This window comes from Mchenga conophoros, linkage group LG19, assembly GCF_057382185.1.
Source record: "Mchenga conophoros isolate Kocher_MC1m ecotype Shallow Benthic linkage group LG19, M_conophoros_male_GT1.1, whole genome shotgun sequence".
Lineage (NCBI taxonomy): Eukaryota > Metazoa > Chordata > Actinopteri > Cichliformes > Cichlidae > Mchenga > Mchenga conophoros.
Window position 1 is genome coordinate 20,766,519 of NC_140544.1, and position 24,306 is coordinate 20,790,824.

At 43.1% G+C, this 24,306-nt stretch overlaps 1 protein-coding gene across 2 annotated transcripts in view; it reads left to right on the plus strand.

The window, feature by feature from the left end:
- LOC146552174 (serine/threonine-protein phosphatase 2A regulatory subunit B'' subunit alpha-like) overlaps window positions 1-24,306 on the plus strand; it is a 62,575-nt gene that overhangs the window by 21,512 nt on the left and 16,757 nt on the right. For both annotated transcript variants that reach the window (XM_085257161.1, XM_085257162.1), the window contains exon 2: window positions 9,519-13,039. In XM_085257161.1, the coding sequence (XP_085113287.1) occupies window positions 10,271-13,039 (2,769 nt within the window). In that variant the 5' untranslated portion in view covers window positions 9,519-10,270. The remainder of the gene's footprint in view (window positions 1-9,518; window positions 13,040-24,306) is intronic.

Genomic DNA, 24,306 nt, shown 5'->3' on the forward strand with positions numbered 1-24,306 from the left:
GTACCACTAAGTCCTGATTTAGATGTGGGGTTTTCTGTGTGTGCGTATTGGTGTGCATGTAGCGAGATGAGGAGGGGTGAGTCACCGGTGGTTCGGAACACGATGACTCCTCGCTGACTCGTGACGTCGGGGTTGTGGCGACAGGGATTTGCGGTTAGAAACCCTAATCTGCTCCTCATATGACCCTCTGATGGACAGGGACAGCAGTCAACACACACATACACACACATAAGCGCACATACCTACACACATAGACAACCCTCAGACTAGTTAGTCTAACTCTGGCTCTTCAGTCTAAACATGCACTTATATGGATTTCTGTTAAAATCTGGAGATCTCTACTCTTTCTCTCATTATAAACACAGTCGTGCTGCCTGCATGTATCGACCTAGATGAGCGCACAAATGTCTCAAAGACATTATGTTTGGACATCCAGAAGATGTCTTGAGGAAAGTGAGAATATATTGTTTTGTTTTGTTTTTTTAAATTATTTTTTATGTCTGCCTGTGAAATTATATATATAATTATATATATATATATATATATATATATATATATATATATACTTTACACCACTGATTTTATGCCTTTAAGATCCTTTTTTTGAGTCTATACTATATTTCCATGAAAGTCATAATGACAGATGTGAACTCTTTTGAAGGCTTTTTAAAGAGATTTGCAATTAAGATTTAATATTTTGTGATTTTTAAAAAGCCGTGGGGTGAGCTTTAAAATGAATTCTAAGAACGTATTTAGTGAAAACATAAAATTTTTATTTCATTCTCTAATAAATCCACATTTTTTAAAAGCCAACTGATTTCAGTGAATTAGAACATCTAACACTATTGATAGTATGTTACTACTAAGTTTTAGGTGAATATAAAAGAGAAGACACTTATGTAAAGGGGGAAAAATAAATAAAAAATGAAAGGTGGTTTTATGTGGTTTGTAGCTTTTGCCTTTTGTTCACTGAATAATGGCGAAAATGATTGGAAATCAAATACCTGGCAGGATTTGAAAGTCTGCTTTTGCCTCTCCCTCACTTTCTCCTCTCTCAAGTCTGATTCACACTCACTAATGTGTGTGCTAATGTACAAACATGTCATTTCAGAAGCGCTAAAGGCACACCTCTCCACAACACCTATCACCGTAAGTCTATACTCAGCAATGGGTCATGCTGACCTCGTCACAATTAGCCAGTTTGCAGTTTAAGCTTTGGACTCTCATATGATGGTTTTGAGCTGTGTGTGCCTGCTGTGGCTTATTTGGAGAGATTTGGTCATTGTGTCGTTGTTGAATGATATTTGTTATTGTAGAAACACTCTGGTATTTGGGGAATGTCTGAGTTCAGATGTTTCTTGAACAAGAAATTTATATCCAACCAGCGTTGGGTCTGGGAATGGGCTTGGGACTGGCTCCATGATGTGTAGTTTTGGACTGCTCCAAATATATATGAACACTCAGCTCCTCTTAATGACTGGCTATTTTTGTAGTGGTCTAGCTTTGATAATGCTTTACTGCATAGTAACACAGTCTCCATCAAGGTCGGCTAAAGCCTCTGTAAGCAAATAAAGATTGTTTGAGGCCAGTTAACTGTTCATAACAACTTCCTGAACACAGAATATTCATGCTGGATATCCTTGAGCTAGTACAAGAGTACTGAGTTTAACTACAAAACATTTAAACATTGATACTGAATTTGTAAACTTGATATATTTGGTATATATAAGCCTATTCTTTGGACCATTTGGGCTCTAAAAAGTTAAAAAGTTGCAAACTGAAATAACTAAATATGTTCACTAAGTGTTGCTTAACAAATTTTAATGACACATAATAACCTGAAAAACTGCAGTGCAAATGCATTGGGTTTTCTAATTTTACATTAAGCTTACTTTTTGGTATTATTGGGGAGTATATCAATAATCAATGACAAGAGGAACCTGGGCGATTCTGGCGTTACGTTCACTGGCAACGTTTCAAAGCTTTACAAAAGAAAGAAGGAAAAAAGGGACGCAGAGACAAAAGGAAAAAGGAGAAAAAAGCAAAAACAGTGATCCAGCTGTGTGTGAGATTGTAATAAACAAACTACTTCACTTGGATGCTGTTTTCCCACTTTACACCGACACTCCTACACAGATGGAATGAATTTGGTTTGAGAAGTCGCTTCATGTGTAAGGAATAAGCCAGAGATACATTACAGTGTGTTGTGTATTACTGTATTATTATTAGTAATAAGGGTAAAATGTGCAGTTTGGTTAGGATATATTCATGTTTTAAGTAAGTGATTTTAAGTCCTGTTGCTCCAAATGCAAAACATTTTCCTTTTCATATTATTTCCTTTGGTTTGTGTGTGATTGATGTTTGTGTTCAGCTGCCAGATTTCTTGTTGGAAGTAGGTGGTGTAAGCTAGTTGCCGTTGGGTCTTGGGCTGCAGGTGGTAGCAGGAATAAACTGACGACTAGTGAAATCCAGGTCAGCTGTCTTGGCACATTACATTACATTTATTTATGTGTCCTTTGTCTTTTTATCCTGTGTGTGTGTGTGTGTGTGTGTGTGTGTGCGCGCCTAATGTCTGATTTATGTGACTCCTTGTGCATTAGCAAAATCCAGCCAAAAGTGTGACATCACTACAAATGTGTTTGTTAAATAAGTGGCTATACAAGGACTGGGTCATTATGGGTTGCAGGCAAGGCATAATGGACAGGTGCGTGCGTGTGTGTGTGTGTGGTGGTCTATGTGCATCTATGCATGGATGTATTTGTTTGTTTGCATCTATTTTACACAGGTATATTTGACTGTGTTTGTTGGTATCTGCAGTTTTTGGTGTTTTGAAGCTGATGCCAGCTTTCATCATCTTCTCATGTGGGCTACAGTGTTGAATATTTACAGCTTGTTTTTTCTGCCCTCTGCAGTGGAACAGTAAGGTGTTCTTGTGTGTGTTTGTGTGAGAGAGAGATCAAGACTGTGTGTCTTAGCCTTATAAGGTCAAGCTGTTTTAACCAGGAAACATGTAAGGATAAGAGAAGATGTGAGTCACCGTTTTCCTTCATCTGCTCAGAAGCACAAAAACATCCTCTCCTCTGCCCTCAACACCTTCCCTAAGGGGCTATACAGTGCATGTGTGTGTGTGTGTGTCCGCGTGTCCTGGGGTCCTAGTCGTTTCTGTTTTGTTCCTAATGAGGCGTCAAGCTATTCACATATCCCCCTTTCATGAGAGATGCAGCTGGCAACAGCCGGTGCAGCACTGGAAGAGTCGGTGGAAGACTGGAGTGGAGTGAACCTTGCAGTACTATTGGACTTGATTGAGTATTTATCTCCTTAGTTGTATATGGTGGATTGATCAGAAAAAAAATAGTTACGTTTCAAATAATGTTATTCAGATAATTTATTTATTATGAATATTAGAATAACTAATGTCTTAAGTAAAATCAGATTGTATGACTCTGTGTACCTATGTGCGTGCTTCTATAAGGAACTGGCCAAAATCTTGTCTTTAGTGGTCTCAGACAATCAGCAATGACTCTGCAGAGAAAACTATCCAACCCTTACATGTTCATTAAATCTTATTTAATCTGCATTAACTATACAAACATGCTTCACAAAAGAAAGATGTTGGAGTACATACTGCCATGATATTATTCAAACCTATGAGTCAGCTGGTTATTGAACAACTAATATTTACTATTTCAAGCTCATGCCAGGACTTAAAGCTGTGTGTCTATGGTAAGAACACCAAGTAAGACCCTCTCGCAGCCGTCCATACTCTTACCTGCTTATCCCATTCAGGGTGGTAAGGGGTGGCTGGAGCCTATCCCAGCTCTTATTGAGTGTGGGTTTATTCTGTGCCTTTACCTTACAATATAAAGTGACTTTAGGCAGCTGTTGGCATCCAACAAATCCAGACATCCCTTCAGTTGATCCATCTACTGTTCACTGAAACTTAACCAGAAATGGTCTCAGTGTAGGGGTGGCTACCAAAAAGAAAGGGAAATGGGGAGAAAAGGTGGAATTACGCAAGAACTGACTGAAAATAAGTGGCAACAGGTCTTATGGAGTGGAAGAGAGTGAGAAATTCTTTTGTTTGAATCATTAATATTTACAGAGGAGGTCAGGAGAGAGGTAAAACAGCGAGTGCATGCAGCCATCTGTAAAACACTGTGGAGGCTCTGTCACGTCTGCACGCCAATGGTGTGGAAGATCTTGTCAAAGTTGGTGGAATTGTAAATGCAGAAACACAGATTTTAATCCAGCATGCAAAACCATCTGGAAAGCATCTGATTGGCAGTGGATTCATTTTTCAGCATGAGTTATCGCAAACACACTGCTAATGAGGTAAAAGCATACCTTGATAGAAAACAGTGGAGAACAAAAAGTCATCGATCGGCCTCCCCAGAGCCCCGAACTCAACATTACTGAAGGAATCGACTGTAATCTTAATATAGAAAAGAACAAAAGACAGCCAACATCCATAGAAGAAATTTTCTTCAAGATGCCTGGAGAACTATTTCTGAAAACTATGTGAAGCAATTACTTGGAAAAAGTAAAGAAATGAGGGGTGGCTCAAGTTTTGCACAGTAGTATACTCTGGAACGATCTACTTTTTTTCTTAGTCTTGCTCCTTGTCTACACAATCAAACATTATATATATATATATACTAGATACACTACCAAGTGTTGGAAAAAGTTATCTTGGTAAATATTTGGTCCTTAGAATTTGTTACCTAGTAGGTCAAAGTAATCGAAAGCAAATTGATCAACTTTTGTCATATTATTAAGATGAATGGCATTATGTAACTATAAACCAAAGTATAACCAAACTATAAGCCTTTCTTTGTGCTCCATTTCCGCTCCCCGTTGAGGAAAAAATACGCCTTCACAATGGAAACTCCCCCTACCTGAACCTGAGCAGGATCTTCTTGCATGCAGCTTACTTCTTTTCAGCTCTAGCTGCTGTTTTGACCTGTAAAAACCAATGCTGTTATTCTGGGACATGCTGTATCAAGCCTGCAGATGCGGTTTCGTATTGACAGCTGTATGTGCGTTTTTGTTTGTCTAGAGTGCAGTGATTTGTGCTGTAAGCCTGGTTCTCATCCAGACAATAATTTCGGCAGACATAACAAGAGAACCATCAAGTCTCTGCCAGATAGCACATACCACTTTACTCCTTCAAATTAATTATATACAATGTTGAAAATGAACACATGCTCTTTACGTGGTTCCTTTTCCATTTTCTCCTTTAAGAGCCTCAACTGTGTTGTGTAGGAGCGTTGGAAAATTTCACAAACTTTCTCCACAAATTAAAAAGCATCTCTGTGTTTGTCTGAGTTATTCCTTATACATAAATGTATGAAAACACTATCTTTTATTTAAACAAGCAGATATATTCTTTCTAACTTGAGGGCTTTGGACGCAAATACCTTAACTGTCCCTTAATCATTTATTGTCTCAGATATCCTCGGATTCTTCCCCTGTGTTTTGGCTTGTTTACAGACATCTGGTTTACATAGTATATCTTTTTTACAGCAACGAACTGGATCATTTTTTTTCTCCATGCTCTAGACCATCAAAACACCAGCTTTTCTCAAGCTAATGGTCTTATGCTTCTGGCACAATCAGCAGAAATCTCCTGCTGTGTTTTACATATCTATATGTCACATTTAAAACATGCAGTATAAGTTACTGTAGATTTTCTTATTAGAGAAAAGAGTTTAAAGTTTATTTCAGCTTTAATTAATACATGATGTCCCATTCTTTGCAGCTGACACAGAAAATGATAACTGAAAATGTAGCCAAGACTTTACATGGGCACTGCTGTCTGCCAGAGTATCTATTTGTCTCCACCTTTGTGCTCTTGCCAGAACATTACAGTTCAACAGTTGACTGACGCAGAGCTGATGAACAAATGTGGATACAGAATAAGTTTGATTCTCTTTTCAAAGACATGACTCTGTAACTTGTGTGTGTGGATTCAAAGAGTTAGAGTAAATAATTTATGTGAGGATTACAGAGGGAGGCAAAGAAGTGGGTCAGAACTGCATTTAGTTTATTAGACATTTGCAAAGATCAAACAGTGAGTGAAATAGATGGAGACAGAAATTACAAAACAGGGAGTGGAGCAGGGGGTGTTTAAAACTGACACTTTGAACAATTAATCACATGTATTTATGCATGTGTTTGTCATCTTTGCATCTTTGTGTGTTTATGTTTCTGTGTATCTCATAGGGAAGTTATATTTTAAAAAATTCCAGTAACTCCTCTTTATTAGGCAACTGTTGTTCCTCATGGGGCAGAAGTCAGTACCCACACTAATCTGTCTCTCTCTCTTGTGTTTAGTATGAGTGTGGCATACCAGAGGTCTGTTCTCGCTGTGTGATCTCAATAACAACACTGAAATTGTGCCTCAGGATGTGTATGTGTGTCTGTGTAAGACCCGCTCCCCCAGGAGGCCCCTCGGGCCTATTGCTGTGACAGCCAATGACAGCACATGCACCCACACAGACAGAAAACAGTGGTATATTACACATGGGATAACAAATGAGGATTAGAGAGTGTGACAAGAGATTTAATGCTTCCTGGTGAAGGTCAAGTTGAAAAAATAACTATGTTAGGTGGAAGAAGGAGATGGGAGGAAGAGCCAAAGAAAGTCAGAGAGGATGGGAGAGAGAAAAGTGGAAAAAGGCAACAGGTTGCCACAAACATAAGGACTCAAGTTCATTACTTTCTACTTGTTGTGCTTTTTAATGCATAGGCCAAACAAACACAACAATCTAATCTCAGAAAACTTAAACTTGAGGGTTGTTCTTACCCTCAACTGAAAACATCATCCGGACTAAGATATTTCTCTATTTATAGATTTAGCATGGAAAAATAAAGCACCTACTTGCATTTGGTTAATATTTTGTAATCTTGTTTTTTTCCCCCTCAAGATGTTCAAGACACTTTAAAAACAAACCCACACTTTTCCTGTACAGATTTTGACTCGGAGCTTTGGCTTGTTGATTTTGAGCTGGAAGCTGGCAGTGTACCTCTGTGCATCCTCTGCTACCTTGCCTCTAAAATATGTGCAACAGAAAAAAAATATTTAGCTAGTGATAAATCAGAGCAGGCCTCGAAAAAAACTAACACAGAGTGTGTGTGTGTGTGTGTGTGTGTGTGTGTGTGTGTGTGTGTGTGTGTGTGTGAGAATCCTCTTTTTCTGAAATATGTGTCAGTGAGGCATGTGAGGACACTTGTGGGTGGGTGTATTCACATCCATGTATGTGTGCGCGTAGGCTGGTCAGTGTTATAAACACCAGCGGAGTTTGTTTACATGCTCAGTATCAGTTTGGGAAGCTGTCATTTACCAAGCTATACACACAGATATTTAACACAGTGTGCACAGTAAGGAGTGTGAGTGGACATGTTTGTGTGGATGTGTGTGTGTGTGTGTGTGTGATTGTCATCCTGTAATCATGTTTTTCTAACTGACTGTCCACATTTCAAGAGCAGCTTGCCAGGAAATGTAACTTCCTGCCCAAGAGACTGATTCAGCAGCATCCAGCTGTTGCATGTGTTTGGTTAGAAACACAGGAGAGGAAAAAGTAAGACAGAGGTGTGTGTGTGTGTGTGTGTGTGTGTGTGTGTGTGTGTGTGTGTGTGTGTGGAAAGGGGTGGAAGGGGATTGCCTGTTTTTGTTTTTTGTTTTTCCCATACAGTTTCTTAATTGTTGTTTATCCAGACACCGAACACCCCCTCCCCCACTCTCCCCTACGCAGAAGCCCACCTCCTTCTCTTTCAGTTGTTGTTGTTGTTGTTGTTGTTTTTGTTTTTTGTTTTTGACAGATTTAAGTAGGAAACTCCATCTCCTTAAGAACCCATTAAATATCATGTGTCTGCACACTCAGTCTAAGTTATTCTAACCTTTCTGTGCTTTTCCCCTCCTGTGGTCATTCTGAAAATCTTGAATCCCACAAGTATGCAGTCCTGAATTCACAAACGTGGGGTTTTGAGACACTGTTTTCATGTATGCTACGAATGCTTGTGGTTGTGACTGCAGTAGCACTATACTACTATTAAATTTTATGTCCGGACCATACAATATGTATGAGTACATATGTGTAAGATGTAATGCCTCTAAGCGATGTTCTTCTAGCACGGGAAAGAAAATGGAGAAATAGAAATTTGTGCATTAAATACAGAAACTAAGACATCTAAAACTAGAAAAGCGGAATGTAGAAAATGGAGTGGAGAGACAGAAATAATACTGAGCTGGGTCTTCACATGCCAAGTTATTTTCACTCTTGTGCATAATCTTCAAATGATTTTAACAATCAGCCTTGTTTGCCATCCTACTACACAGTATGTTTGCTTTCTGAGACTGGTATTTATTGCTTGACTTCCTTTACTGTACAGATCAATGTCTCCAGTAGCTCTCAAATGCAGAGATGAGCTGAGTTGGGTTTTTTTTGTTTTGTTTTGGGGTTTTTTTAAGAAATGTTCCCAAGCAAATATGTTGAATATGAAGCAGGGAAACGGAGAACATAACATCCCATTTTCAGGAAGATGATGAAATGAGCATATCACATAAAATATATGTGAAAATTAAAAAAAATGGTGTATATATATCTATATCTATCTATATCTAGCTATCTATCTAGCTATCTGTAGAGATATCTGTCTATAAAATAAATGTTTTTAAAAACATATGTGTTAATAGTTTCTGTATGTGTGACCATGCAAACTTTTGCTCATTATTTAAGGAGAAGAAATGGTGCATACAGATATATGTGTGGATATATACATGCATAATTAAGATTACCAAGATGTATATCTTAGTTTAAAGAGTTCAACCTTTATTATTATTTCATATTTAATATTTCACTGTAAGGTTTAAATAAACAGTTATATTCACTAAAATAAATCAGTCTGTCCTGTTTTATTTTTTTCATTTTAAACTCCTTATTAATTGTAAATATCCTCTGGAAATGCAGTGGTGCGTCTTTATTTCCTTGACAAACATGCAATTTGTGCCCAAGAATGGAGAAAAACAGCAATGGAAACATGAAAGCGCCAGGTGTTTTCTCCCCCGTACAACACCTGCTTCTCTTTAGCTGAGTTGTGATTTCTCAGCAGGGTCATAGTAAAGTCTTTGTTGATCTTCTCTGACGAAACAGGGAGTCACGACTGTCTGCTTTAACATTCTGCCCTACTTTTAACTTGGGTATGTCTGGTACCTTTCTGCACCGTTATTTTAGAATGGCGCTTCAGTTCAGATTTTACTGATATAGCCAATTCACGACAAGAATTATTATATTACCTTATTTTAAAGCAAAGATGCTTACAGCTGGATACTAACTGGAAATTGTAGCATCTTGCACACACAAAACACCTAATATGTGCACATGTATGGAAACACTCAAATACACAGTTGTCTACTTCCTGATTATTGTCGTAATAATTTACTTTTTCTCATGTTTTCCCTTTCTCACCCTGACTCCTTTCTCCTCCCTCTTCCCCCTCTTCTCTTTGTTTACTCACAGGTGGTGTCCTCCTATCCAAAACACATGCTCATCCTAACAAATTGCTGACAGAACAAGACGGACGGGGTAAGGGAGTACGGGAAAGAGAGATCTCCCAGACGCACACTCATAAAGAGAAAGGGGCCATTGGCCATCTGTGGTCAGTCCCCTGCTATTTTGCAGCTGCGTTGGAGTCAGCGAATGGTCCTGAGCTCTGATAGGAAAAAGAGTTTTTTCTCCAACGTTGCCCAGGGGATGAGCCCAGGCTAGGGCAATGTTAAAGCCTCGCTGGCCTTGGATTAAGCCCCTTGGGCTATTTTGTGTAGGGATGGGTGATACCCCAGCTGGATCCTCTGCTGTCACGATTCTCCACAGCTATCATTAGTGGCTAATGAGCTGCTGCTAGAGAGGAAACGGGGAAGGTGCCTGCGGAGAGAGGTGAAACATTACAGCTCTTATTAAGAGGCCCACAGAGAATTCTTTGCCTATTTAAAGCTTTGACTAGCATGACTTTGCCATTTATTATTGTAGGCATTTCTTTATATATTTTGATAGCCTTTTTTGTTACAGCATAAAAATGGCACCTAGAAGTTGAAAGACTTTTTTTTTTTTTTTTTTCCAGGAAGATGATTCAGTGTTTGGACATAAATTATTTTTCTCATGAAGCAGTTTCAAAAATATATTTTTATTCAGGAGGAATTTTGGTAGATTGTTTTTGTTTTACTCTTCCCGATAATTTTGACCTTCCTATTCCCTGAAGATCATTGGTCACCATGGCAGCAGCCTATCGTGTTGTTGTGAGCAGCGTGAGCTGTTACAACAGTGTGGTAGTAGACCGACGCACTCACTCCCATGCAGTACACTACTGCTCAGGGCCATGTGGAGCACTGTCCCAGGGCTTGGACTGCACTGTTGCACACCGTGGCACCTGTTCTGAGCTCCTTGTTGCACCTGACCCTCAATACAATGACCTTAACAGCTCGCCCATACACTCCCGCAACATTATTGCTCAGCAGCTTCCTAACCATGCTAAAGTTTGTCTTGCCATGGATAGTACTCATAATGGGAGCCTAGAGAGGGCAGGCAGCAGTGGCAATTTATCTTTAGGAGAAGAGAGCCCAACATGGCGTGGTAAGAAGACCTCTGGTGGTGGAGCATCGACTGGGAGTATGACCTCCTCTGGCAGTCTGAAGGATATTACTGAAGAAGCCATCAACCTGGCCAGTGGTAAACTCAAGGAGTTTTCATTTGATAAGCTCCGCCTCTCATCCTCCAGCCACATCACCTTCCGGAAAGGCCGTAAAGTCCGTCCTGACTCTTTTAGTCGTCGCTCCACCGACCTGGAGATTATTTATGGCCACTTCAGCTCCAACCTTACCACAAATGCAACTACTAACGGTATGACAAATGGCACGGCTTCTTCTAATGACGAGAACCTGCCACCATTTGTGCAAGGGAAAGGAACGGTGCTAGAGGAAACGAAGATTAAGGGCAACCCAGGCACCATGTCGTCCATCACCAAAGTTGCTGGTGGCTCAACAAACAGCCTCACGAGTATTGGGTCATTAGACCAAAGTCTGAACACAGTGGCCTCCCTGTACCGCAACACCCTAGGAGAAGAGAACTTAATTGCCCGTCTGCTGGAGAAGACGCGAGCGGAGGCAGCTACTGGCGGAGCAGGTGGCGAAGACATACGTGCCTGCCTTGATATTCTGCTTAAATGTTCTGAAGACCTTAAGAAATGCACTGACATAATCAAACAGTGCATCAAACACAAAGCTGGTGGAGGCCCAGAGGATGGGGAAGCAAGCCCTGACAGTGTGTATCGGGCTGTGATGACTCGTCTCAGTTCCTATCTTAAGAGATTGCCTCTGGAGCTGGAAGGAATTGGAGGTTTTGGAGGCTGTGGACAGGGTGCACCTGGAAGCGGGCACAGTGATTTGGCTGAACTGGTTAACACTCTTCACTCCATCCAGCAGGGACCTTATTCGCCGATATTTGGCAATGAACAACCTCCTCGCTATGAAGATGTGGTGCTCTCTCCTCCAATCCCAAAGACTGTTCCACATTCTGTTTCTGCTCCATCCTCTGTCTCATCTACTTCTTTATCTCTAAAATCAGATTCCATCCATACCAAACCAGTTCAGAGCTCAGCCCAGCTTAGAGCTACCCCACTTACTAATGGAGTTATCCAACATCCACATACTTCTTCTTATACACAACATACTCTCTCTCCTCCAACCATTATATCCTCTTCATCCAGCTCCTCTCCAACACACTCCTCCTCCCCTCTTCGTAACTCCCCGACCCCAGCTTATACACACACTCCCCCAGCATCTCCCATGGAGGCTCTTTATATTGAGGAGGAGGAAGCAGATATGGGAAAGACACCAGAACAAATCTCACAGCAGACACACACTCCATCTAGAGGGATGAACAGCAGCCAGAGCAAAAGTGGGACTATGATGGGGCAACACATGCACCTGTCCCAAACACACACGCTCTATAACTCTTCAAATAATTTGCCAGTCAGCTCTGGCTATGGCTCAAATTGGCCTTCCTCTGCGTCACTAACAGTCTCTGCACCCAAAGCTGCTGCACACAGGAATGATGACATTGACAAGCTGCTCATGGACTTGGAGAATCTCTCTCAAAGTATGACTCATCCCAGAAAGACAGAGCCTCCACTTCCAGCCAAAACCAGGAAGAGAGATGGGAGCCAGGGGATCACCTCCAGTGAGTCCTTCACTCAACCCAAAATGGCTCTGTTCCAAGTCTCAAAGCCAGACAGCCACTTAACCATGAACGGCATTAGCTCCAGAACTCCCCAGAGTTTCACTCCTCCTAAAGAAGAGAGGAGTGAAAATGTGGCAGGAGAGGAGGAGGATGGGGCATTGTTGCTGAGAATCCTTGAGAGCATTGAGAGTTTTGCCCAAGAACTGGTGGATTCCGGAGCAGGGAGCACAGGGAGTGCTGAGAGGAACAGTGGAAAGGAGCGGGAGGTGATGAGGCTCCTGCAGGATACACTGGCCACCGCTGGCAGGGCTGATACTCCTCTGGAGAGCACAAACCCACCAGCTGCTCCCACCGCTCCAACTGTACATACAGATGCAATCTCAGATACACTGATAAAACACACCTTGGCAAATACACCTGAAGTTTCACCTGCCCCAACACCTGCAGTATCTGATTCTGAAAGCAGTGCTTCAGCTGAACAAGCACCTAAATCTACACCTGAAAGTGCTCCCGAACCTTTGCCTACACCTACACCTGACCCTCCAGTCGAGTCTGTGGATAAAATTCCAGAAGCGTCTACAGATGAGGATGACTCAAAACCAGTCTCTGCCCCGATATCCTCTGCACCTGCAAACTTGCATTCCTCTACGCTTTCCGATGAAACCATACCTGTGGCCGCACCTGAAGCTCCAGCTCCTGTTGCTACGCCAACCACAGCAAGTGCTACCGTTGCTGTTGGTGAACATACTGCTTTGAGAGATGCTGGCTCAACCCTTCTTATCCAGCAGACTCCAGAGGTCATTAAAGTAAGTGTTCCAAAGTCACACTCACAAATGCATAATCTAACAGACAATCAAAGACATGAACATTTCAGAAAATAGTTTATTGGTGCTGTGAGATTTGTTTTATTATTATTGCATTTCAAGCTGCTGCTAGGAAATAAAGAAATGGGTGTTTCAAGGGCTTGAGTAATATGAAGTACTTATTCCAAGACGGTGCCATTACGGGTGCAGTCCACTGATTGGGAATTTGTCATGTTGGAAAGATTGCTACATGCAGTGCAACTCTGGGTTAATTTATGTTCATTGATGTATATAAAAATGTGCCATCTGTGCTTTTAAATGTTACTGTTGATCCATTTAGGTGCAGTATGAGGGCGCCTGACTGAGGGATAGACATAGAGGGACCACACAGGCTGATTAGCATTAGACTGAAAATAAACTGAGGATTTCATTGCTGTGGCACAACCGGACTGATGCTGCTGTAATTGGTGGTATTAATTAGCTCTAATTAACATGCTGTTACAGTTACTCTATCTTGGCTTGAATCAAAAAAGTTGAGGCTTTGGATCACAGAACAGAATAGCTCCTTGTTGTGGAGTGGCTCTTTGTTGGCTTTTCCTGGTTTTGAACTTGTTTTGTTCTGTAATTGTATGTGTGTGCAGGCGTATGCATGTGTGTAGACTTTGTTTTTCTTACTGTGGAAAATGTAACGGTAAATTGCAGTTGTGCTACAGAGGAAAAGAGAAGGGAACTAGAACTTGATAATTTTTTTGTCTGTGTCTGCGCGTAAGCTGGAGTTAATGATGATAAAAAGGCAGTGTTACCTCAGCCAGTCCCTAATGTGGATGTTCTACTGCAAATTGTAGATTTAGGTAATTATGCATGCCAGACAAACGCACATTATCATCAACACAGAGGAATCAAATCATTGTTGTCATTTATTCCCCTCTATATTTGACATTTTTCTCTTACTAATTTATTTTTCCTCTCTCGCTCCAACCATCCTTCTCCTCATCACGCTTCCTCTGCTGTTTATGTGTGTTTATTTACTGAGCTGTGTAACCTTATGCCCTGCTGATATGTAGGGCACCTATTTATGAGGTTACCATGGTAGCTGCCACAGTAAGAACGGAACAGCCAGCACCCGAACACATCATTACACAATCTCCTTCCTCCTCCATCTTCTGTGTCCCTATCCATCCCTTTTTTGTTTTTGTTTTTTCTGCTTATCTGCTCCCACATTTCTTGCAGTTAAACTCTCTCCGTTTTTCATTTTTCTGGCTTATAGGTCTACTTTTGTTTCTCTTCTCAGTGTCCTTCTTTCACCTGCGGTCAAGGATTATGTCCGTACTGATCACTTCTTGTCTTCCAACCCTGTGATTGGCTGTTGTTTTATTTTGGGAGAGGTGAATAACTGTTGTTGCTGCGTGGAGAGCAGAGAAACCCAATGGGAGGTGCTCATTGGAGCACTGGAGGAAGTGGGGGGAGGGTTGGGTTGTTGGCACAGCAAGCGTTAATGGTATCATTACCCTACAACCCCCTCCACCCCTGGCACAGCTAGGTGTGAGGGAGACCTAAATCTGTCCACCCCTCTGTACTATGGCATCCCGTTAACAGACTCACTGTCGCCACAGTGTAAATGGACCGGCATACGTGCATGTGTGTGCATGTTTGTGTGCGTGTAAGCATGTGAGCATGTGTTATGCACACCTAGGCTTTATTACATGTCCAGATGTTCATACATGTGTGCATTTACATGTGTGTTCATGCATGCATTAAATTTGTTTGAGTTAAACGTGATGAATATCGGAGTCTGATCAACTGTGCGTGTGTGCATCTGTCTGGCTGTCTGTTTGTTGGCCCATGGGTAAGATGACCCGGTGCTACTGTGGGTCACAGCTGAGTTTGGAATAGCTCTTCGACACCCAATACCAATTCTGGCACTCTGGGAATTATGTTAATATTCCTCAGCGCCAACCCTGCCCTGCAATGCATTAAACTGCCAATCAAACTGTAAACAAGACAAGCCCCCTCATGCACAAGTGAGAAAATGCACTCACACAACTGCAATGAACCACACACTCCACGTTGAACATTTGTAGCTTTGTTTCGCTTGGCACTGCCATAGCTTCACTGGGAAGTTCTGCTAAGCCCTCTATGGTGACGCAGGCCCCAGGCAGTAGTATCTTCATCTCTGCTTTACGCATGTTTATTGTTGATTCTGCTGCTGACAGACTAATACAGGGCTTTCTGCACCTGTCAGAACACACCCATTAATCTCCATCATGACAGGAAAGCTGACTGATATAAATCAGAGGCAAAGCCGTAACACTCATAGTGGGGAGATGTGATGGTGAGAGTCAATTAACTTTAAGGGCAATGGGCTTTGAATGGGCTTTCTTTCTATTCCTGTCTCTCTGTTTTTAGGTAATATAATAAAAGCTGCTTTCGGCTCCTCCCTTGTTCACAATGGGTTGGCCACAGTGAACGTTTGATTTGGCAGATTTTTACACTGGAAGCCCTTTGTTTCTCCTCCCATATTTAAACCAGAGGTCTTTTGCTTGTTAGGCATATAAGTAAACCACTACAGTATGGAGCCAAATTTTAGGTAACATGGTAAGATGTATTTTAAAATGAGACAACATTCACTGGTGGGTAAATGTAACCTAATTTTTGTTCTAGTGGCATTGCTTCAGTACAGTTAATGGTGGAATTGCTTGCAGACACTGACTGGATCTATAGCTGCCACTCTGATAGTTTAATTAACACACTGCTGGTTTAAGTAGTTTTACCAACTTCTGCAGATGTGTCACAGATTAACAAGATTAACATTGGTCTTTAGCTCATTTTAAATTTGATGGCAACAGTATGTCTCAAAAGAGTTGGGACAGAGCAATTTACCACTGTGTAGCTTCCCCATTCAGTTCAGACTTCTGGGAACTGAGATCAGCTGCTAGACTTTTTAAATAGGAATATTGTCCCATTGTCCCACTCTGCTATAGGATTTTGGCTGCTCAACAGTCCTAGATCTTCTTTGTCCTATTTTTTGTTTCATGATGTGCAGAATTTTTCAACATGGTCTGGACAGCACCTGGACTCTTCTACCATGAAGCCTTATTGTTGTAATAGTGCATTATGTGGTTTAGTATTGTCTTGCTGAAATTTGCAAGGCCTTCCCCGAGAAAGGCATCATCTGGATGGAATTCCAGTATTTCAGGATTGGCATGCTGCCAATTCCATAGCCATTAATACATCCACATATCATCACAGATCCAGGCTTTTGAACTAGGCACTGATAACAAGCTGGGTGGTTCCTTTCCTGAGTATGGAGGATGCTAGATCCAAAAGGAATATTAAATTTCGATTAGTCTGACCACAGAACAGTTTTCCACTTTTCCTCAGTTCATTTTAAATATAGTTTGCAGGAAAAGACTGGACATTTCTTTGCTAATGGAGCTTTAACCTGGATTTCCTTATGGCACAGTGAACTGTGTTCACAGACAGTGAATTCTGGAAGTGCTCCTGAGCCCATGCAGTAATTTCCATGACAGAATCATTCTTGTTTTTCCGTGCAGTATTGTGTGAGGGCCTGAACATCCCAGGCATGTGCACAGAGTTTTCTTTCAATACTTGGTATCTTTTGAAAATATTACATACGGTAGAAATATTCAAAGTCTTCACAGGTTTTTAATTTTTTTAATGCACCTTTGGTCTGAGCTATATGTCTCCCTATGTATACAGTAGTTCCCAAAAGAAAAATCAGTGGGTCTAATGGGGTAAGATTTGATCGGTTTCTTCTTGACCCTTTTCGAGAGTCCTTTGATTACTGGACAGTCTCAAAAAATATGTGAGTGGTCTGGTTTTCCCACATTTCCTCCAACACAGTTCCACTTTAATTTCTTTCACATATGATGAGATTATGAGAGGTGTATTTAAATACCACATTTTTAGTTTAAAGTCAAATTCTTTCCATAGTAGACTATTACTTTCTCTATGCCAGATTGTACACACCTCTTCCCATACTTTGTAGAATTTAGTCATTTTCCCTTAATATTTGCCATGTTTTGCATGGTTTCATTTATAATCTATATTCTTTGTGATTTTTACTGACCATTTACTGACTTTCTTTATGACTTGAATTGTAAAACGTCTTATCTGAATGAATCCATTTCACAATTTATAAATGCAGATTTTGCAGATTTGTGAACTTGTGCTTAACTCTCTAAGATGCTCGTTTCATACCCAGTCATGTTACTAATCTGTTGCCAATTAAGCTAATAGTCGCACAATGTTCCTCCAGCTGTTTCTTTTTAGTATCACTTAAATTTCCAGACAATAGTTGCCTCCATCCCAACTTTTTGAGTTGTCTCACTCCTGTCAAAATGAGCTAACATTTTTAATGGAAGAGTATTGTGGATAAAATATGGCTTTATGACACTTGTGAATCCTTGCATTCTGTTTTAATTTACATTATACATAAAATGTAAAATGTCCATCCATCCATCTTCATCCGCTTTATCCGGGGCCGGGTCGCGGGGGCAGCAGCCTAAGCAGAGAAGCCCAGACCTCCCTCTCCCCAGCCACCTCCTCCAGCTTATCCGTGGGAACACCAAAGTGTTCCCAGGCCAGCTGAGAGATATAATCTCTCCAGCGTGTCCTGGGTCTGCCCCGGGGGGCCTCCTCCCGGCGGAACATGCCCGGAACACCAACCCCAGGAGGCACCCAGGAGGCATCCTTGTCAGATGCCCGAATCACCTCAGCTGGCTCCTTTCGATGTGGAGGAGCAGCAGCTCTACTCTGAGCCCCTCCCGGATGGCCAGACTTCTCACCCTATATCTAAGGGAGAGGCCAGCCACCATTCGGAGGAAGCTCATTTCCGCCGCTTGTATCCGCGATCTCGTTCTTTCGGTCACTACCCACAGCTCGTGGCCATAGGTGAGGGTAGGGACGTAGATCGACCGGTAAATTGAGAGCTTCGCTTTTACACTCAGCTCCCTCTTCACCACGACGGACCGGTGCAGCGTCCGCATTACTGCAGCTGCAGCCCCAATCCGTCTGTCGATCTCCGGCTCCCTTCTCCCATCACTCACGAACAAGACCCCGAGATACTTGAACTCCTCCACTTGGGGCAGGAACTCATCCCCGACCTGGAGTGGGCACTCCACCCTTTTCCAGCTGAGAACCATGGCCTCAGATTTGGAGGTGCTGATCCTCATTCCCGCTGCTTCACACTCGGCTGCGAACCATTCCAGTGCGAGCTGGAGGCCCCCACCCGATGAAGCCAACAGAACCACATCATCCGCGAAAAGCAGAGATGAGATTCTGAGACCACTGAAGTGAAAGCCCTCCGCCACTTGGCTGCGCCTAGAAATCCTGTCCATAAAAATTATGAAAAGAATCGGTGACAAAGGGCAGCCCTGGCGGAGCCCATCACCCACCGGGAACGAGTCCGACTTATTGCCGGCAATGCGAACCAAGCTCTTGCAACGGTTGTATAGGGATCGAATGGCCCGTAGCAATGGGCCAGACACCCCATACTCCCGCAGCACCTCCCACAGGTCACCCCAAGGGACACAGTCGAATGCCTTTTCCAAGTCCACAAAACACATGTAGACTGGTTGGGCAAACTCCCAACTCTCCTTTCCAGCACCCTGGCATAGACTTTCCCAGGGAGGCTGAGGAGTGTGATCCCCCTGTAGTTGGAACACACCCTCCGGTCCCCCTTCTTAAAGATGGGGACCACCACCCCGGTCTGCCAGTCCAGGGGTACTGCCACGCAACATTGTAGAGGCGTGTCAACCAGGACAGCCCTACAACGTCCAGAGCCTTCAGGAACTCGGGGCGGACCTCATCAACACCAGGGGCTCTGCCAACAAGGAGTTGTTTAACTGCCTCAGTGACCTCGCCTCTGGAAATTGGCGGGTCATTCCCCTCATCCCCAGACTCTGCTTCCTCCTCGGAAGACGTGTCAGTGGGATTAAGGAAGTCCTCGAAGTATTCCTTCCACCGCCTGACAATTTTCTCAGTCGAAGTCAGCAGCGCTCCGCCAGCACTATACACAGTGCAGGTAGAGCACCGCTTTCCCCGCCTGAGACGCCTGACGGTTTGCCAGAATCTCTTCGCGGCAGTCTGAAAGTCTTTTTCCATGGCCTCTCTGAACTCCTCCCACACCCGAGTTTTTGCTTCAGCCACTGCCCGAGCCGCATTCCGCTTGGCCTGTCGATACCTGTCGGCTGCCTCCGGAGTCCCACAGGCTAACCAAGCCCGATAGGACTCCTTCTTCAGTCTGGTGGCTTACCACCATGGCAGGCACCAACCACCTTGCAGCCACAGCTCAATGCAGCAGCTTCGGCAATGGAGACGCTGAACATGGTCCACTCGGACTCAATGTCCCCAGTCTCCCTCGGAATGCTGTTGAAGCTCTGCCGGAGGTGTGCGTTGAAGATCTCGCGGACTGGGGCCTCTGCTAGACATTCTCAGCACACCCTCACTACGCGTTTAGGTGTACCAGGTCTGTCCAGCGACCTCCCCCGCCACCTGATCCAACTCACCACCAGGTGGTGATCAGTTGACAGCTCAGCCCCTCTCTTTACCCGAATGTCCAGAACATATGGTCGCATGTCTGGTGATACGATTACAAAATCGAACATCGACCTGCGGCCTAGAGCGTCCTGGTGCCACGTGCATTTATGGACACTCTTATGTTCGAACAAGGTGTTTGTTATGGCCAAACTGTGATTTGCACAGAAGTCCAATAACAAAACACCACTCGGGTTCAGATCAGGGAGGCCGTTCTTCCCAATCCCGCCCCTCCAGGTCTCGCTGTCATTACCCACGTGAGCATTGAAGTCACCCAGCAGGACAACAGAGTCTCAAGGTGGAGCACCTTCCAGCACCCCACCCAGGGACTCTAAGAAGGCTGGGTACTCTGAACTGCCACTCGGCGCATAAGCGCAGATGACAGTCAAGACCCGTTCCCCGACCCTAAGGCGCAGGGAACAAACCCTCTCATCCACCGGGAAAAACCCCAACGTACCGGCAGCAAGCCGAGGGGATATTAGAATACCCACCCCAGCCCGCCGCCTCTCACCAGGGGCAACTACAGACTAAGACAGAGTCCAGCCCCTCTCCAGTAGACTCGTTTCATTGCCCAAGCCATGCGTAGAGGTGAGCCCGACTATATCTAGCCGGTACCTCTCAACCTCACGCACTAACTCAGGCTCCTTCCCCACCAGAGAGGTGACATTCCATGTCCCAATTGCCAGTCTTGGCACCCGGGGATCAGTCCGCCAGGGCCTCCGCTCCTGGCCGCCGCCCGGCACACAATGCATCCGACCCCTATGGCACCTCCTGCGGGTGGTGGGCCTGCGGGAGGATGGGCCCATGTCCCCTTTTCGGGCTGTGCCAGACGCTCGCCCTCGGGCACCCTCCCCGGGCCTGGCTCCAGGGTGAGGCCCCAGTAACCCTATCCTGGGCAGGGTAAACTGTTCCCTCGATGTTTTCTTCATAAGGGTCTTCTGAATCGCTCTTTGTCTGGTCCCTCACCCAGGACCAATTTACCATGGGAGACCCTACCAGGGGGCAAAAGCCCCCAGACAACATAGCCCCTGGGATCCCTGGGACACACAAACCCCTCCACCACAATAAGGCAGCGATTCATGGAGAGGAATGTAAAATGTGTTTTTGGAATTGGGGGTTGTATATAAACTCATTCGCTGACAGCACAGTTAACATACTTAAAATAGGCTTGTGATTAGACTGGTGTTATGAGTACTCAGCTCAGTGTATGCAGATGGGAAGTAAAAAATGCAATATTGCCTGCTATTCAGAGCCTTTGTGAAAGTATTCATCAGAGTACCGCTCAATGGTGATTCACCATATATCAGCTTATTATAAAGAGATGGCTGAGTGTTCCTATCTGACTTTTTAGCCAGAAGAGGAAAGTGCACTGTTGACCTTTTAAAACAGAAATCGGCAACTTCTTTTGGTTCAGACAGTTTTGAAAGAGTATGGAAGGAACGATAAGGAGAAGCATGGAGATATAAAGTAAATTATTTTTTGGTTTCCTGAGCAGTTGGCTTTGGGAAGGAGAAATGCAAAGTGCATCTAAAGTGGGGGGGAGGGGGGGGATCTGCAGCTCCCAGTTGTTGACTCTGGGTCAGCAGAGAGTGACATCATTCCTCAGCTCCTTCCACAGGAAATAAGGTCACAGCGGGGACCTTGGCCAAGGTGCACAAGCACACAGTTGAATGCTTTCATTTAAGCACGCATACAGTGCTCTTGAAAGACAGGATAATAGGTTGCTATGTGTAGGAAGAGTTTTCCCAATACAGTTCATACCACCAAGGTATAGACAATGGAATCAGATCATGTTCATACTATCAACTTGGTGGAGCTCATTTGGCTGGATGATCCTTTTTTTTAGTGCGCACATATGCACAGGCATACACACACTTGCACAGAGAGCACTTTTAAGCATCTGACATCATAATTCACCACTCCCTAGTGCAAGGTTGGCTGTGATCCAAGTGCTTTTGTCAGTGTGATGTCCTCAGCTGCAGTGTGCGTGTTCATTTGCACACATACGCACCAATCCACACGCCTGACTTTTTTAAGGAACTGTACTTATTCATCTGAAAGGTTTTAATCTCAGCAAGAGTCACCAGTGTGCAAGTTTTTGGGCCTCCTGCCGGGTCACCATGAAAACCAGCACAACATGTTTATTAGTATTAGGTAGGCGGTGGGATTCCCCTACCCCAGAATATCAGTTCTGCAGTGCGATTGGCTAATGGGGACTCCCTCTTAGAATCATGGCACCAGGGGGAGATTTAGGTTTATGTGACTGTGTTGATGTGGGTGTGACCGTGTGTGTGTGTGTGTGTGTGTGTGTGTGTGTGTGTGTGTGTTTCTTTCCTCTTGAAAGAGTTTGCCAATGTTCCAGAACACCATGACTCGGTGGGAGCTTGGGTGTCACCTACCCCCACCCATCTACTTCCAGTCTACCTATTTAGCCCCCACTCTTCCCCTCCCTCATTTTCCTTTGAACTCACCCTTCACCCAATTCCACCCAGAATGTCCTGTGGGATTTCTCCAGAAAACTCCCTCAGCGCTAAAATACTCTCACCGCTTGGCCAAAACAAACATGTTTGGATGTCTTCACTGAAAATGTATGTGTGCTTGTTAAGTCAGGAGGCACAGAAGGAATTCAAAAAGAGTGGAATGCAACCCAGAGATGTGTAGTATAACTGAGTTATTGGACTCCTTTTTCTTCATCCTGACCTCTAACTCCATCGGGTCATTTCACACATTTTGAAGCAGAGCCAAGAAGGTCAATGGCAGCAGAAACAAGCATCTTCTGTCAGGTGCATGGTCACAGTCTAATTTAAGTGACAAACTGCTCACAAGTGATAACCGTTAGACAGCTGCTACCCCCTAGTGACTGTAAGGCCCAACCATACCATAAAGTACTTTGTAAGCTTGCAGTCTGATTTCACCCTGGTTTGTTGAAATTAATAAGGCCTATAGCATCATCTACAGGAGGATCTGTGAACTAACTGATATATACAACTAGAAAATTAATTTACCAATGAAACTGCTATACTTAACTATTTTTGTTGCAATATTGCTTCTTTTTTAGAGAAAACTGCTCCATGTTTAAACATAATCTCCACTGATTGCGACATTTTCACAGTTATACAGTTGGAAGGACAGTGGTGCAATATACTTGGTATGAGAGAAATGTTACCTTTTGTCTGATATTATGTCGACACAGACTGATATATATATTTTCTTATGTTGCATGTTAGAAGAAAGCAGTTTCCTTTTCGCTAATGTTTCTTTGTTGGTTTTTAAATGAGCTGCAATTTAGGATTATATCCGTTGTGTGCATGCTATAGTGCTATCTGAGTGTCATGTACAGAGTTTTGTTTTTAATATTCCAAAATATTATATATTTAAATAATTATAGAGGAAGCAGGACTGATCTTCTCTGGTATTGGTGGTTTGAGGTCTCTTGCTGCACTCTAGTGACAGCTCCCTCACTGTAGCTCCATGCTGAGGACCAAAACTATTGCTGATGTAGGATTAGCTCACTTGCTCTAAATCCTAAGATAGCCATGGGAAATGTAATGCAAAACCTGCCCTGTTAGCCATATGTATAAAAATAAATGCCAGTGAAGGACTGGAGTTTGTTGTTATTAAGCATTAGTTGTTGACAGGCGGTTTTCCCAGATAAGGGAAATGGTTCACTGTGTAATTTTTCAGATGTAGCTTGTCTGGCAAGTTTCCCAGAAATAAGTAAAAAATTGACACTAAACCTCTATAAATATTTTCGTAACATTAGGAGTCCCCTTCTGTGACCACTCGGGCAGTTTATATTGAGTTAAAATTGCATGCTAATGTTTTACATTTCCATGCCATGTAACCATTTAGCGAGAAAGTGCATATAAGCATCACAGATCTAACACGTGGAAAATTATCTCTTTGTATCTTCTTTAATATCTGTTTATGAAGATTTGTAGACACTCAGAATAGAAAATATAGGGCTCTATTTAGTTTATAGGTAATCTCAGACATATCCAAATCTTATAAATACAAGTCCCTGTTATGTACGTATTAGGATTTATTATTTTTTTTGTTGACAAAAAATAACTGGACTTTTAGCTGTGTAATATCAGTGTCAGTGTCTGATTCCAGTCAGACAATTAGAGCAGCTGTGTTTTTAACTGCTCCCATGTTGCCTTCCTGTGATTGGGATGTGAGTTAGACCGTAGCCAGCACTGATTAACTTTGTCTATCACAGAAGCGGGAGTTTAACTCGGTTCATTCTTCCAAGTTTAGAGAGGAGGTTCCCAAGGTAACTGTATGTGTGGGCGCGCATGTATCAGTGTGTTTGTATGCATGCGTGTGTGTTCTTCTTGAGAGGAAGAGAGAATGGGTGTAAAGAATAGAGCAGCGATGTGAACTCTGCTTTCCACTGTTGGCACGGGAACCCTGGGAGCATTCCTCCCTACACTCGATCCAGGGAAAGGGTTGTCACCATGGAGATGGCATTTGGCAGGCCTGGTCTAAAGTGAGTGTGTGTGTGTATAATCAGATGGATGGAGAGGCGATAGTAGCCTGTTCCATGTGTATCGGGTTCAAGTTGAAACTTTATTTGTCCTAGTTGGTTTCATTGCAAGAATTAGAAATAACATTACATAAAATTATGAGACTGGTATGCATAACTGTGCACACTTGCCAATGATAAAATAATTGCTTTAATTCTCCTATGTACTTAAAAGTGTGCATGG